This window comes from Myiozetetes cayanensis, unplaced genomic scaffold, assembly GCF_022539395.1.
Source record: "Myiozetetes cayanensis isolate MyiCay16 unplaced genomic scaffold, myiCay2020 scf28, whole genome shotgun sequence".
Classification (NCBI taxonomy): domain Eukaryota; kingdom Metazoa; phylum Chordata; class Aves; order Passeriformes; family Tyrannidae; genus Myiozetetes; species Myiozetetes cayanensis.
Window position 1 is genome coordinate 7,078,995 of NW_026087499.1, and position 15,155 is coordinate 7,094,149.

At 61.0% G+C, this 15,155-nt stretch overlaps 3 protein-coding genes across 4 annotated transcripts; all 3 read right to left on the minus strand.

The window, feature by feature from the left end:
- Nucleotides 1-3,141: 3,141 nt before the first annotated feature.
- Nucleotides 3,142-6,400, minus strand: FBLIM1 (filamin binding LIM protein 1). The gene is made up of 8 exons (XM_050322422.1): nucleotides 6,345-6,400; nucleotides 5,404-5,609; nucleotides 4,901-5,034; nucleotides 4,666-4,747; nucleotides 4,404-4,573; nucleotides 4,147-4,325; nucleotides 3,913-4,030; nucleotides 3,142-3,594 (listed from the first exon to the last, which is right to left on the minus strand). Exons 1-8 carry the CDS (start codon nucleotides 6,398-6,400, stop codon nucleotides 3,481-3,483), a joined length of 1,059 nt encoding a protein of 352 aa, XP_050178379.1. The 3' UTR covers nucleotides 3,142-3,480.
- A 2,143-nt stretch (nucleotides 6,401-8,543) lies between these two features.
- On the minus strand, nucleotides 8,544-11,853 carry TMEM82 (transmembrane protein 82). The gene is made up of 6 exons (XM_050322373.1): nucleotides 11,725-11,853; nucleotides 11,570-11,642; nucleotides 11,200-11,374; nucleotides 10,024-10,432; nucleotides 9,016-9,203; nucleotides 8,544-8,920 (listed from the first exon to the last, which is right to left on the minus strand). The coding sequence occupies exons 1-6, from the start codon at nucleotides 11,801-11,803 to the stop codon at nucleotides 8,855-8,857; spliced, it is 990 nt and encodes a 329-aa protein (XP_050178330.1). The 5' UTR covers nucleotides 11,804-11,853; the 3' UTR covers nucleotides 8,544-8,854.
- A 43-nt stretch (nucleotides 11,854-11,896) lies between these two features.
- SLC25A34 (solute carrier family 25 member 34) lies at nucleotides 11,897-14,510 on the minus strand. 2 transcript variants are annotated; one of them, XM_050322372.1, is made up of 5 exons: nucleotides 13,810-14,510; nucleotides 13,201-13,266; nucleotides 12,691-12,843; nucleotides 12,483-12,617; nucleotides 12,068-12,396 (listed from the first exon to the last, which is right to left on the minus strand). In XM_050322372.1, exons 1-5 carry the CDS (start codon nucleotides 14,266-14,268, stop codon nucleotides 12,214-12,216), a joined length of 996 nt encoding a protein of 331 aa, XP_050178329.1. In that variant the 5' UTR covers nucleotides 14,269-14,510; the 3' UTR covers nucleotides 12,068-12,213. The 2 variants fall into 2 exon arrangements, with proteins under 2 accessions (XP_050178328.1, XP_050178329.1); XM_050322371.1 differs by having other exon boundaries at nucleotides 11,897-12,396; nucleotides 12,483-12,843.
- Nucleotides 14,511-15,155: the final 645 nt, after the last annotated feature.

Here is a 15,155-nt window from a genome sequence, read left to right on the forward strand (position 1 = left end):
AAAACTACATCAGTGGGTGGTTCGCTTTTGCAAGGAAAACTGGGGGAAAAAGGAGGCTATTAGAATATTACTTTTTTTGCCTTTTTTTTAAATATATATCCCACCTGTGCTGCATAACGAAGCCAGAGAAATCCAGGGCTTGGCTGGTCCCAACATGATCCCTGCTGGTTTTCCCTTGTCTCTCTTAGCCAGCAGGATCAGTCCACTTTTCATTTAAGAAATGTTAGATTTTTAGGTTGTGTTGGTGACAGGAAAGTGCAGGAAATAGATCTGAACACCCTGTGGGGAAGAACAACACTGCAGCGAGCCAGCTGGCATGTGGCTACCATTAACCTGGGATGCCCAGAGGAAAACTCTGGTTTTCCTGCAGCTCTTTCCATCCTATGCGAGAAAACCAGCACCCAACCTGCTCCCAGCACCTTTTCCAGACCCTTTCCCTGGTCACTGTTTCAGACTCAGTTTCCCTTCCTGCAGTGTTTCCTTCTGCTTCAGCTCCTTCCCAGCACCTTGAAAGTCGTGATGGCACTGCAAAGGCACACAAGGAGTACAGCTCATCCGTCCATCTCCAGTTCATCCCTCCCTCTGCTTTTCCCATTTCTCCTAGCTGGCCAAGGGGATGCTGGAGGGAAAGGCACTTTCCAGCCTTTTCCCTTTATCATCTCACATTCCTTGTGCCACACCGAAAATCTCCAATTTGCCAACAAAACCTGCAGAAAGGTCTTTTTTCGCTACGAAGCAACACTTTAACCACTGATTTAAAACCACTACAGCCGTGCCTGGCAGCTCCTTCTTTAATTTAAAACCTCTTTTTAAAAGTCCAAGCTGCAAGAAGGATAATCTTGGGAGGTTTTTTTTATGGGATGCACTGTTGTATTCCCGGGAGCAACTTGGCCTCGCAGCAGAGTAGGATATCGGATGCCTTCGCTGGGAAAGCCCGAGGAAATTTTATCCGCAGCCGCACCCAGCCTGGAGTGAAGAAATATTTGCATTTGCTGCTCCTTGGAGGGCAGCCAGGTCCTTCCCGCTCTCCTCAGCCTGCCAAGAGGGATTGCAAGGACTGCCGGGCTTATTCCAGCAGCCAAGGGAAGGGCAGGGCCCAGCCGCTGGCGTTCGGAGGGGTGGGATCCTCTCTGCCCTTGTCCACTGCCACCGGGATGAGAAACCTCACGTGGTTTCTACACCTGGGTGGTCTTGAGGGGTTCCACAAGGCTTTGGGGAATCCCACACCCCCCCAAATCCTATTGCTCCACGTGGGTTGTGCTCGGTTCATTTTTGCCAGCAAACCTGGGCGCTCGCAGAAGTGCTCGTGACAGGGTGAGCAGCTCGAGGATGGGCTGAGCTGTCACAGCCGGCGAGGGTTTGCCTGGCAGCAGGACAGGACTCAGCTCCTCAACCTCACCCCTGCAGGATCTCTCTCCTGCACGCAGCTCCAAATTCCTCGAGATCCTCCCCAGGGAAAGCACGGGGCTGTGCTTTCCTTAGTGACGCTCCCCATGCCTCGGCTCGTAACGCTTCTCCCTTATCCGGGCAGAGAAAGGCTTAGATCAGCCTTCTATCCTCTTACCTCCGTGTCCATCCATCCCTGTCCCTTGTCATCCTCTGCTCCTGGAAAAACATGCCAAATCTGACCATTCCTGCATCCCTTTGTTGCGCCGCCAAACTCTCCAGCTGTGCCTTTCCTTTCTCCTCGCTTTCCAGGACCTTCTCCAAGGCTTCGTGTCAATAAAAGCATTTCCCTGCCTCCCTCCAGCCAAAACTCACTGCAGTCCCGCTGCCAACAGCCCGTCTTGGGTTGCTTTGTGAGGGAAATATCCAACCCCTTCCCACCATTCCTCTGTGGAGGGATAGCACAGCTTGGAATAACACACCCAAAGCACCTCTCAGCGTCAGCACTTCCATCCTCCCCAAAAAGCTTACTTGGAAAAATACCCTTATTGCACAAAACCAAGCAACTCCTGGGCCTTCCCTTTCCTGCTCCCCTTGGCCACCACCACATCTTTTTACTTCTTTTAGTATCGTTTTGATGCCTGGTTTTCCCTACAGAACGACAAACTTTGGAGAGAGAGAGCTGACTTTGAGCACGAGAATTCCACGGCACGGGACACGAGGTTCCCACCCAACCAGACCCAAAGCCACCAACCTACGTGACCGGGACAAACCGCAACTTTAACATCTTATTTATAAATTTGTTTATAGTGAGTTACGAGCTGATTGATGGGCCGGAGACGCTCGTTAACGAACACTGAGTAATCGGCTTTGTAGACGGGAAGAGTTGTCAGGAAATAGTTGTTGATGTGATTAATTAACCATCATTAACCCCTTCATTCATAAATACAGCACGCACCAGAGAGATGTCGGACGTGACCCAGGAGCCCAGAGCTGCTGCTCTGGTGCTGGTTTTCTTTGTTTCCAGCTCCCTGTTTCCATCAGGAAAGCATTAAACATCATCTCACATGCTCTTGCTCTTTTCTGCTCTCGATTTGTGGCTTTTTAAGCACTTTCGGTTAAAAAGAAAGTTGAGATGTTTCTCCGCCTGGTTTGCAACGCCCTCGCAAACAAAGCCACCCAGTGCTGGTGACATCGGTTGTGCAGATGTTGGACATGCAGAGGAATGGTCTAATTTTGGCTGGTTTGGGGCATGGACTAAGAGAAGATCAAAAGGTTTCCGATGACAGAGTGGTATTATCCTGAATAACGTGCAGAAAAGGGGCTGTTGGATGCATTTAGCTGGAGTTTTGCTGCCTGATGGAGGAATTTGTTCTCCAGCTGCCCTCTGCTGGCTCCAGGACAGACAGGCAGCAAAAAAACCCTAAACCACTACCTAAAACCCTTTTATCAACCCCATGAGATCACCAAATCCCAAATCCACCCCCAAAAATCAACCTTGGCTCTCCCCCAGGTGACAGCGGCATCTGCCAAATAGCTGTACCCCAAAATCAACTGTTGTGGGCCTGAGTGACCTGACTTGCCATGCCTATAAAATCCAAAAAGTGGATTTTTTTCCTTATTTTTAAACTCAGATTTGATAGGTTTGGAATGCAGGGCGGATGAAAGGAATGCGAGTTTTTAGACTCGGGGTTTTATTTAACTGCAAGTAACTAAATCAGTGCCCGCTCTCCACAGAGAGACACATTTCAGTGAAACCCCAAAGAGGCTCAAGAAGGAAGAAGAAACACCCAAGAAAACCAAACTGGCCTTAAAAAAGGAGTTTAAAAAAAGAAATAAAGAATAAAACCTCTGCTCTGCCACTGCTGCTCTGTCAGGCCATTTCATGTTCATGGTGAGTGCAGGGCTGTGTCGGGATATATCCACGCTGCTCCCCCGGCCAGCCCTGGGGGTCAGGGGCCCAGGTATGTTTTGGAGATGAAAACACCAGTTCTGCAGGAATTTTGGGGTGCAGCAGACACCCAGGATCACCCTCAAAACACCTCCTTTGTGGTGTCTGGCACTGGACGACAGAGATGGGTGAGCCGTGGGGTCTCAGCAGGACGACTCGTTCCGCCAGTGGATGTGGCAGGACTTGCAGAGGAGGTGGCTGTCCAGGGGGTAGCACCCATTCTCTGTCAGCTCCGGGGACAGCGGCGTCCCGCAGCTCTGGGGGCGAGAGGGGAAAGGCACAGCATGTTTTAGGGGGTCCTCATGTTGTGTCACACCCCGTTTTCCTGCAAAGCCCACCAGCGCTCGGAAAAAGCAACAAACCAGATCAAAAGCCTGCGAAGCCGAAGGTCTCCTCCAGGTGCATCATCACCACCACCCCTTGATTGATTGATTTATTTATTTATTTCCCCATCCCCATCACTTGCAAGATAAACTGTGGGATAAAAAATTACCCCGGGTGCTGCAGACCCCATGCCAGCCAAGGCTCAGTGTCCACCCCAGCTCTGGGGGTCCCCAGCCCTGCCAGGGCCGTACCTCGCAGCGGTAGCAGCTCTCGTGGAAGCTGCGTCCCAGGCACTCGATCTTGTAGGTGTCCTTGTCCTCAGAGGGGACAATGGGGCGCTCGCAGGCGCTGCAGACCGCGGCGTATTTCCTGGAGGGGGCAAACAGGAGTGGTGTGAGCCCTGTGGGGTGACAGGGACAGCCAGAGCCCAGCCCCCAAACCCCAGCTCCCAAACCCCAGCTGGGGGACGCTCCCCCATTGCCAACCTGTAGAAGTCGGGCACACAGTACACGTCACCCCTCTCGTCCACGGCAAAGCTCTCGGCGCCGATGGCGCGGCTGCAGCCAGCGCAGGAGAAGCAGTCGGGGTGGAAACCCTTGCCCAGGGCACGGACGATGCGCTCCGTGATCAGCCCCTGGCACTTGGCACATTTCTCCAGCGTGGCCTGGGATTTGGGGAACACACGCCATGAGATGCCAGCTCCCGCCCCGAGGGTGCTGGCTGTCCCCAGGGAGGAGGGTACCTGGTAGCAGGTGTCACACAGGGGCTGCCCATCCCTCTGGAAGTAGCGCTGCCCGGCCAGGAGCCGCTGGCAGGTGCGGCAGGTGAAGCAGCCGGGGTGGTACTGCTTCCTCATCGCCTCCACCATCGGCTCCCGCGGCCCCAGTGCTTTGTGGCAGAAGGCACAGATGTCTGCAGGAAGCAGGGACAGGGGTTTGGAGTCGCCTGGCTCAGTCTCCTGAACTCGGGATGAGCCTGTGCCAGCTTTGTCCCTCCGCCCTTACCTCTGGAGCTGTCCCGCTCAGGGTACCCGTTGGCATCCTGCCACTGCGGCTTGTCCGCTTGCACCTGGCAAAGCTTGGGCGGCTTTAATTCAGCAGGGAAGGAGGAGGGGGCCTGCAGAGCAGGGGAAGATGAAGCCATGTTATCTGTGCTCCTGCATGTGGGGAAACTGAGGCACTGGGAGGTCTGCACCCCATTAAACTGAGGCACTGGGGGTCTGCACCCCATTATCCTCACCTGGAGGGTGGCGGGTGCCGCAAGGTCCAGCTGCTGCAGTGCCGGACACAGCGACTCTGCAGACAAGGGCTGGGGGGCTTCGGAGAGGATGAGGACCGGTGGGAATGAAGGCACAGGCACAGTTGGATGGGTTTCTGCAGCAAAAGACAGATGTAGGGCATTTAGGGGAGCGATAATTTCCCACCATGATAACACCCCGTTGCAACAACGCCCCGACAGCTCTGCAGCTGCGTTCACCGACCTGCCCCAAAAGCAAACGCCGTCCCGACTGAGGGGACAAACAGCACCGATAAGTGCCTGGCAGTGGAGAGCAAACACAGCCCTTCCCTGGCAGCCGGATCCATCCTGGGATGGGTGCAGGGATTTTGGGAATAACCTCCCAAACCCGCCCCCCCAGCATCCCCTCCTGCCTGCGTGTCCTTTAGCAAAGCATCTCCACAGCATCCTCAGCACCATCATCATCCTCTCAGCACCGCTTGCAGCCCCCCATGGACACCCCTCACCTCCGTTGGGCAGTGTGGGGGGCGACAGCGGGATCGGGGGGCGGTGGGTGCCGGGGTCCTCAGCACCACCCGGCTCTGGCTCCTGGTGAGTTTTCTCCTTGTTGGCCACGTCCCTCCGTGGTGGCACCAGAGTGATGAAGATGGATGAAGCCATCCTCTTCTCTGCCTTCCCTGGCAGCATCTCTGGAGCCGCGGAAGGGCCGGACCTGGGGTTGATTTTAGAGAAAATGAGGTAAAGCTCGCAGGCGCCCCAGCAGCTCCTGCAGCCGTGCTGCCCTTCGGCATCAACCCGCCTCCCTCCTCCCGGAAAGGGAGAAGGAACGAACGTCCCAGTCCCACGTCACGGCAGTAAATGGTCTGTGCCTGGGAGGACACAGGGCAAAGGGTCCTGGTGAAGCAGCAGCCGGAATCTCCCATTCTCACGCCTCTGTGGCCAAATCCCGCCCTTTTATAAGCATTTCAACACCCTTTATTTCCTCTCAGTGCTCCCACCTGGGATTATAGTCCCTGTGGGCAGCAGGAAAAACCCCACCTTTCCTCTCAAAAATGGGGTTGCGATAGGACTTTGCCTTTGCAAAGCCTTTTTTGGAGTGTCTCGACATCCCCAGTCCCTCCCTCCTTGCCCTCGGTTCCCAGCTAATCACTTCCAGCACAGTGGAACCCCTTTATTTTTCCAGGTGGGGAAACTGAGGCACAGTGCTCTGAACCACCACGTCCCTGTCACCGACACAGCCCCCAGCTCAGCCCCGGCAGGATGCGCCTGACCCCGATAAACCCCGCTCAGGAAGGAACAGGGCTGGCTCTTCAACTTCCCAATGGGAAAAACAGCCGGGAGGAAGCTTCGCCTTCCCAAATGGAATGGTTTGGAGGGGCTTTAGCCATGGCACTGCATTGGTGAAGCAGGATTCACCCCGGAGGTCAATCAGCAGCTTGAAAAATACCTGTGTGGTGAGTTGCCCGGTCTCATGGGGCTCCGCTCCCCCAAAATCCTGCTCATGGGGATCAGCACATCCTCTCAGGGGGGCAGCCAGTTCCCCTCGAGGTGGGGGGAAAGCTTCGGGATGGTCCCGCCGGTGACTTCAGCCTCTGACTCAAGCAGGAAAGGGATTAAAGAGGAAAAAGAACCCGGAGCACTTCTCTCCCTCCTCCCCTCCCTCCCCAGCGGCGAAACCCCGGCCGGGCTCCGGCGCTGCCGGCCCGCGCCCAAATCCTCACCCTCCGGAGCCGCCGCTTTTCCTCCTCCCCGGCTGAGCTGCGGAAAATTAGGGGAAAAAAGAATATTCTTTAAAAAAACCCAAACAACCTAAAAAAGAAAGAAAGAATGAAAGAAAGAAAAGATTTCTCCGGGGTTAATGGGAACCATGTGCTCGTCGCATTCCTCTTTGTGCCGGGGCTGACGGGATCCCGGCGGCCCCACGGCGGCCCCCCCCGGGTGCCCCCCAAACGGGGGCCGTCGGGCCTGTCGAGGCTCCAGGGGTGCAGTAATGGGGGTCCTGCCCCCTTTTTGTGGGGTTCCCACCCCTCCCCACGTAGCTCCATCCTGGTTTGGGGGGCTGAGGCCACATTAGAAAAGGCCCCTCTGGCTTCCCTAAAATCTCCTGGGGTGGGGGCTCCGGTGGGATCCATGAGGGGCCACTTTTGGGGCATCTCCAGGCCCCCAAAATTGGGATGGGGCACAGATCTTTACAGCTGTGTTCCCTGTCCCAGGGACCTCTTGGAGGGTGCTGCGAGGATGCCCAAGGAAAAAGGGATAGGGTGGGGGGACACAGCGCTTGGTGTCCCTTTGTCTCCCCCGTCCAGTGGTCCCACTGTCCCCTTGTCCCTGACCTGGGGGGTGGCCTTGCAGTCCCCCTCACTTATTCCCTGTCTCCCACCGTGCAGCCCCACAGCCCCCTTTCCCTACCTGGCTGTGCCCTGTCCCCTATGGGGCGGGGGCCCCCCGCGACCCCCTGCCAGGGGGCCTCTCGTCCCCTCCCCGGGAGTGTCCCCAATCCCCTCCTTGGAGGTGGCTCTTGGTCCGCTTGTCCCATCCCGGGATGGCTCTGCGGTGCTTATCCCATCACCTGGAGGGGTCCCGTGTCCCATTTGGGGTGTCCCCTGTCCCCTCTTTGGAGGATCCCCAATCCCGCACCTGGGGTGGTCCCTACCTGGGGGTGGCCTCAGTTCCCTACCTGGGAAGGTCGTACCTTGCGGGGGGAGGTTCCCCGCCCGGGGGGGGTGTCGCCTGCCCGGAGGTGGCCCTGCAGCCCCTCGGGGGTTGCCCTGTCCCCGGCCCTGTCCCGTACCTGGGGAGCCGCTGCGGGTCCCTCCGTGCGCTCCGCGGGCGCCGGCGGGGGCAGCGGGGAGGCAGAGCCGCCCGGCATCACCGCCCCTTCCTCCCTCCTCCTCCTCCTCTCTTCCTCCTCTCCCCGCCTGCCCCACAGTCCCGGGCCGGGGAAGGCGGGGGGACTCGTGTCCTTAGGGTGCCCGGTGCACCCTGGGGTGCCTCACAGGTCCTTAGGGTGCTACACGCACCCCGTGACCCCTCCATGCACCCCAAAGTACTCCATGGGACCTCAGGGTGCCTCGTGGACCCAAGGGTGCACCATATGTCCCCACGGTGCCATCTGGCTGTCCCATGGCCCCTCGGGTGCCCCTCTGTCCTCTGGGATGACCCACCCTCAGTCTGTCCCTTGAGCTCCCCCTGACTGCCCCAGGCACCCTCAGGGTGCCCCGTTACCCCCCATCCCCGGGGTGCCCGTGTACCCCAGTACAGCCCCACGTGCCCCTGGTGACCCCACGGACCCCCAGGAAAACCTCGACCTCCCTACCCATCCCCAGGCACTCCCAGCAGCCCCCATGGAACTCCATACACCCCCAAAATGCCCCATACCGCTTCTATGGACCCCTGGGACACCAGTGTGCCCCCACAGAGCCCCAGGCTGCCCCATATACCCCTAAACAGCCCCGGGTGCCCCCTGTGCACGAAGGCACCCCCCAGTCAGAGGGTGACCCCCACTCTGAACCTCAGTTTCCCTTTCCAGGGAGGAGCTGCACCCCCCACCTCCTCCCACAGAGCTGCACCGTGGCTGTCCCCGAGCCCCTCTCTGGCACAACAGAACACTCGCTCTGGCCACGGATTTTGCTGGAAAAAACTTTATTTTCCAAGATTTGGGGCCCCCCTGGAGCCCCTGCGCTGTGACAGTGTGGCCCTGCAGCCGGTGAGGACGGGACATCCATCAGCATCCTGCAATCCCAGCGGGACCAGGGAACAACCTCCAGCAGTGCTGCAACCTCACAGAGTCCCCAAAAACCAGGGGCCACACGAGTCTTCCCCCCCGACCTCCTCCATCCCATGGGACGGGGTCGGGCACCCTCTGGGAGCCCTTTCTCCTCAGTCCCCGTGGGGAGGATTTTGGGGGTGCCAGGCAAAGCCACCTCGAGTCTCTGCCGTCTGGGTACACCCCGCGGCTCATCCAGACGTTTCCTCCGATCCGGATCCCAGCTGTCTGTCCCAGTGAGGCTGCGGGCTGGAATCCTAAGGGAGCAGGGAGAAGAGGAGCAGAAAGGCCCCTCGCCGTGGCCTCGGGGCTGCCCCCGGCCCTCACCCCGCACTGGTGCCCCCCGGCTCACCTGCCCGCGGCAGGACTGCAGCAGGACCCCGGCGCGGAGCAGGCACCACAGCTCCCCCAGCAGCGACACCAGCACGTGCAGGATGTCGCTCCATCGGCCCACCGTGAGCAGGAGGATGAAGAGGCCGCCCATCCGCACCAGGACCGTCCGGAACACCGGCCCCCCATCTGCGCTCTGCCGGGCCTCCTCTGCAGGGACACGGCGCTGGAGACACCCGGGGGACACTGCGCCCTCCCCTGACCCCATAACGGGGACACTGTGCCCTCCCCAGAGCCATAACAGGGACACTGTGCCCTCCCCTGACCCATAACCAGGGGGACACTGTGCCCTCCCCTGACCCCAGAACAGGGACACTGTGCCTTCCCTGGCCCCACAAGGGGCCATACAGCCTCATACAACCCCAAAATACCCCATATACTGCCCCATATACAGGATCCCCCACTCTCTGACATCCTCCATTCACCCCAAACCCAGTATGTGGGGTACCCCATATACCCCCCATACAACCCCAAAATGCCCAAACAGCCCCATACACCCACAAAATGCCCCCCATACACAGGATGCCCCACTCTCTGACACCCCCCCTTCATCCCAAACCCAGTACATGGGATGCCCTATAAATCCACCACACACCACATATACCCCCATACACTCCTAGGATACCCCACCCTCTCCCAAAACACCCCATACTGCCCCATATACAGGATCCCCCATCCTGTGACATCCCCCCTTTCACTCCAAACCCAGTACATGGGATGTACCATATATCCACCATACACCCCTGGGATACCCCATGCACCCCTATCCTGCATATGGCAGTCCCCATAAACAGGATCCTCCTCTGTCTGACACCGCCCCTTCACCCCAAACCCAATACGTGGGATGCCCCATATATGCCCCCCATACAATCCCAGGATGCCCCACACGACCCCAAAACACCCCACACTGCCCCATTCCCGGGATCCCCCACCCTGTGACGCCCCCCTTGACCCCGAGCCCCTCTCCCACCCTGCATGTAGACCACCAGCAGGGCGTAGCAGATGGTGAGCGGGGTCCAGAACCGCGCGGCCTCGGCGGCCGACAGGAAATCCCTGTTGATGAGCTGCACGGCCGCCAGGTCGGCCACGCCGAAGGCCAGGGCGAGGGCGCGGCGCAGCAGCGCCGGGATGCGGTGGCCGTCGGAGAGGAGCAGGATGCAGAGCCCGCAGTAGCGCGCCCGGCTGTGCAGCCCGTACAGGGCACACACGTGCCGCGCCAGGCGCTGGCCCTGCAGCGCCAGCAGCCCCGCCAGCCCCGCCGCCAGCAGCAGGTTCCAGGTCCGGTGGGGAGCCCCTTCCAGCAGGAAGCTGAGGCCGCAGGACACGCCGCAGCCCAGCGAGTACTGGCACAGCAGGTACAGCTGGCTGCTGTGGGCGCCCTGCGGGAGGGGATGTCAGTCAGTCACCAGCAGTTCATGGGATCGTGCGGTCGGTGGGGTGGGAAAAGACTCCAAGACCATCGAGTCCAACCATCCCACCAGTACTGTCACGTCCACCACTAAAAATGTCCCCAAGTGCCACATCCACACTCCTACTGAACACTTCCAGGGACGGGGGCTCCACCACCTCCCTGGGCAGCCTCTGCCAAGGCCTGAGTGCCCTTTCCATTACGGAATTTTCCCTAATACCCAATCTGACCCTCCCCTGGCACAGCTGGAGGCCGTTCCCTCTCCTCCTGTCCCTGTTCCCTAGGAGCAGAGCCTCACCCCCACCCCCCACCGGCTTCCCCTCCTGTCAGGGATTGCAGAGCCAGAAGGTCCCCCCTGAGCCTCCTTTTCTCCAGGCTGAGCCCCCCCAGCTCCTTCAGCCCCTCCTGCTGCTCCAGCCCCTTCCCAGCTCTGTTCCCTTCCCTGCACACGCTCCAGCCCCTCCGTGTCCTTGTCCAGAGGGTCCCAGCGATGCCCCCGGGGCTGGAGGTGCCCGGGCCGTGCCCAGCACAGGGACGGGCCCTGCCCTGATCCTGAGCCCCCCCCGGGCCAGGCCCAGCCCGGGCCCATCGGCCTCTCCCCCCCCGGGTTCATGTGCAAAGTGGACTCTCCACACCACGGTCCCTCCATCCCCCATGGGGGCCGAACAAATCCACCAGGGATCCACAATTCCCCAGCTCCCTCCACACCGTGTCCCGGTTTCTCCCATCCCATCTCACCTTGCCGAGGGTCAGGACGGTGGACACGGCGCGCAGGGAGAACTCCAGCACCACCAGCGCGGCCACGCGGGACCCCACCAGGGCCAGCAGCCCCGTCAGCACCAGCACGTGCAGCGGCTCCAGCACCGCCCGCTGCGCCCGGATCGCATCCTTCTCCGCCTGCCTCTCCGGGTTGCTGGGGACAGCGAGGGGGGAATGCTGAATGCCAGGTGGGACATCACCCAAAAGGGGGTGACAGCCCTAGAGACAACCCTCCCTGTGCTTCCCAGCCCCTCCCCTGCACCCCTGGGTGCCAAGAGCCACCCTCCCAACAGCAGACCCCAGAATCTGATCCCCAAAACCAACCTCCCCCGCCCCGGGCGGCGCTTACTTCAGGCACTGGATGTAGAGATAAACCTTCAGGAGGCTGCAGAGCACCGAGACGGCACAGGCACCCACCAGCCCTGCGGGGAAAGGCAGCAGCGGGTCACCCGTGTCCTCTGGCCCGTCCCCGAGCTGCCCCCGTGCCACCTTCAGCGTTCTCACCTTGCAGGAATGCATCCAGCAGTGCCCAGCCCCAGGCCAGCCCGGGGAATGCCGGCAGCCAGGACCCCAGGGAGAACATTTTCGATGGAGAGGAGCCACGGCACGCACGGCCAGGCCCCGGCTCCAAGGTCCGCGGGGCGGAGGCTGGGAGTGGCCTCTATGGGCTAGTAAATCATTGCTGGGGCAAACCGGGGCGGCTGGAGCTCAGCTGCTCCGGCCACAGCTGCAGCTGCCCCGGCCACAGCTCCAGCTGCCCCGTGGAGGTGAAAATTAGGGCGAGGAGAAGAAGGCAGAGACGGGATGCACGTGGAGGGGCTCGGGGACCACCAGCACCTTTGCCCGCCTCCACCTCGGCACTGCCGTTCACGCCGAGGCATCGCAGCGTTTCAGGTCCCGTCCCCCCTTCTGCGCCACCCCAAAGACCCCGAAACGACGCCGAAAATAGAAAAACCCCTTTATTAATGTCTTTGGTGGTGGTGGGAGCCCATCCTACGGCCCCGGGGGCTGCTGGTGCCGCACCAGGTCCCTGAGCTTGTCCCAAAAGAAGAGGCTGAGGACGGTGTGGGGGCCGAGGCGGAGGTAGACGGCGCCGATGCCCTTGTACAAGCCCAGTAGCCCCTCTTTGTTGGAGATTTGCAGGATACAATCCAAAAAGCCCCGGTAGAGCTTGCCCTGGGGAGAGAGGAGCCGGCTGCTCGCTCCCGCCAGCCGCAATCCCGGGAAAAGCCGCGCGTCTCCTCTACCCGGAACGGCCTTACCGTGCCCTCGGCGTCCACCGGCTGGTTGTAGAGGCGGGTGCTGATCGTGTCGAAGGGCGTCATCGCCACGGCAACAGCCACGCTGCTCACCATCCCCCCGGCCAGCACGGCCGCCCAGCTGCCCTTCCTGAACCACTGCGGGGAGCGCCCGCGTCAGCCCGGCCCGAGCACCGAGGGAGCGGCGGCCGGGCCGGCGCGGTCCCCTCACCTGGCGCTCGCAGACCCAGTCCTTGGCGGAGGCGAAGGTGGCGAGCTGCACGGCCGAGCCCACGGTCACGCGTGGGATGGCGCCCGTCACCCCCCGCCACAGCCCCACCACCCCGTGCTGCCGGTAGATGGTCCTGAAAGCGCCGGCGATGTTCTGAAATCGGGGAGAGACGGGAATGGTGCGTCCCACGCACGGCTAAAATTTCCCACCCTGGCAAAACTTCCCACCCCGGCGTCCAAAGCCACGTTGGTTGTTGGGGACACGAAGCCAGCGGGGCTTTGAAGGCACCGCAGGGGGTCCGGATTCGGTGTCCCGGCCCCACGTGCCCGTCACACCCCCTCTGTCCTCACGCCGTTATTTATAGCGTCGTTACGGGGCCAAGCGGCCGAACAACAGCTTTAAATTCCTGCTGACCAAAATAGCATCGTCCCCCCTGGGGCCTGGAGCGTGCACTGACAAGGTGCCACCATATCCTCGGTGCCTCCCCAGCCCGACCCCGTCCCCACTCACCTCATGGTTGTGCTGGTAGCCCACAGCCATGGCCGACACTGTCTGGGCTTGGAGGTGCGTCTTGACCTTGGGGGACAATGCCAGGTGACAAAACCCCCTTCAGCCCCTACTGGGACCGGCTGCATTCCCCCCATCTCTTCTCAGCACATTTTTTGGGGGGGGTTTCAGCTCCTCTGACAGATGGGGGGGGCACAGATGTGTTGCCAAGTGGCACCTCCAGGCTTTGAACGCCTCCCACCCCAGGGCAAAGGGACCCTGCAAACACCCAATGCTGGGACTCTGCAACCCCAAAAACTGGGAAGACCCCCTAAAAAGGGTGGGGGGGAACAACCTAAATTTCTTTTGGGAACTTTTCCTTATGGGGGAGTTCTGTGGGTTTCGAGGGGGAAGATTTGGGGGACACAGCGGGGGGAGAACATGCACAGAGCAGCCCTACATTTTGGGGGGGGGTGGGTGAAGCAAAGCAGGGGGAGAAGGGATGCACCAGAGACGGAGTTTATAGGATGCAGTGAGCTCCAGGATGTCAAACCTTTTCTGGGAGGGGGTGTGTTTCCCCAAAACACCCCTCCCTACACACACGAGGGTCCGTGGGGGCAGAGCAGCACTCACCAGGTACGCGGGGCTGCCCACGAAGGCTCCCACCGCCCCCGCCACGGCCCCGGCGGCCACGGTGCCGCCGGGATACCGCGTCCAGCCGGCGTCCTCGGCGTGGGAATAGCAGTAGAAGCGGAAGCCGTTCATGAGCCCCTGGTAGAGCAGCCCGGCCGCCAGGCCCTTCTGCAGCCCCCCCAGCCCGTCCGCCCGGCACACGGCGCCCACCGCCCGCAGCACCCCCCGGTAGGGCCGCGGGTACGTGCCCGGGGCCTGCAGCTCGCCCTGCAGCTGCAGCCGCGTCTTGACCACCTCCAGCGGGTTGGTGAGGAAGCAGGCCAGGCAGCCGGCGGTGGCCCCCAGCACCAGGTCGGTGGCCGGGGGCACCCCCTTGGCCGGGGGGCTGCTCTTGGCGGGGGTCGCGAGTTCCTGCGGGGAGGGGGATCCGGGGCGGGGGGCGCGGGCTCCCGTCGCCATCCGGCACCTGCCCGCGGGGGCGGCCCCGGCTCCACCTCCCCGAGCGACCGCGGCGAAAAACACACCGAGCCGGGGGGGAGCGAGCGCCGCCTCCCGCGAACCAACGCCGGCCCCCCCTCCCCAAATCCAGCCCCCGCTTTGGGGAAGGGATGTGGGGCAAAGGTCGGGGCTGGGGGTGCGTGTCCGGCCCCCTCCCCCGGTACCGAAGCGCCCCGGCAGCCGCGTCCAGCCCGGCCCGGCCTCACGTGATGGGGCTGCCCCGGCGCAAACAGGGAAAAACAGGCACAGGAAAAAAAAAAAAAAAAAAAAAGGCGGGATAGAACTGGAAGAGAAGCTGGGGCAGGGCGGCTCCGGGGGGCACACGCAGCCCCCCCGCCCCGCGGCCGGCCTGGGGCAGGGACGGGGCCCGGCAGGTTCGTTGCCCTCGCGGCCGCGGTTCGGGGGCTCGCGGGGGTCTCACCCGCCTGTCCCGGCCTGATCCCTCTCGGGGTCGCCGAAATGCTTTGAAATTGGAGCTTCCGAGGGGAAAAAAGCTGCGGGGGTGTGTGGGGCTGTCAGTGTCCCTCCCCCCCGCCGCGGAGTCCTATTTTTAGGGCTGCACAGTGACCCCCTGGGACCTGTTTCACCCCATGGCCGAGGCACTTCTGTGGTTTACTGAGGGGGTGGGGAGGTGTAACACCCAAACTCCTCCCCACCCCAATGGCTCCCCATCCTTGATATACCCCCAACACCCCTTCTTTGATCCCAAAAGGAGAGGGAGGGTTTACAGGAAAGGTGAGTGATGCTGGGGGCTGGCCCCACGGCTGTTTATTTCTTGTCTAGACTAGGAATATCTCCTGGATCTGGGGATAAACGGGGACAGAGCATCCAGACTCTCTGTCCTGATG

Coding starts and splice junctions, on each gene's coding strand:
- FBLIM1 (XM_050322422.1), bottom strand. CDS start 6,400: ATGAGCAGGATTTTGGGGGAGCGGAGCCCCATGAGACCGGGCAACTCA. Junction 4,326..4,403: donor TGTGTGACACCTGCTACCAG/GTACCCTCCTCC, acceptor CCCAAATCCCAG/GCCACGCTGGAGAAATGTGC. Junction 3,595..3,912: donor AGAGCTGCTACCGCTGCGAG/GTACGGCCCTGG, acceptor TCTCGCCCCCAG/AGCTGCGGGACGCCGCTGTC.
- TMEM82 (XM_050322373.1), bottom strand. CDS start 11,803: ATGTTCTCCCTGGGGTCCTGGCTGCCGGCATTCCCCGGGCTGGCCTGG. Junction 11,375..11,569: donor CTCTACATCCAGTGCCTGAA/GTAAGCGCCGCC, acceptor CGCTGTCCCCAG/CAACCCGGAGAGGCAGGCGG. Junction 10,433..11,199: donor CCGTCCTGACCCTCGGCAAG/GTGAGATGGGAT, acceptor CCCCTCCCGCAG/GGCGCCCACAGCAGCCAGCT.
- SLC25A34 (XM_050322371.1), bottom strand. CDS start 14,268: ATGGCGACGGGAGCCCGCGCCCCCCGCCCCGGATCCCCCTCCCCGCAG. Junction 12,844..13,200: donor GCTACCAGCACAACCATGAG/GTGAGTGGGGAC, acceptor CCCCGATTTCAG/AACATCGCCGGCGCTTTCAG. Junction 12,397..12,482: donor CGGTGGACGCCGAGGGCACG/GTAAGGCCGTTC, acceptor CTCTCTCCCCAG/GGCAAGCTCTACCGGGGCTT.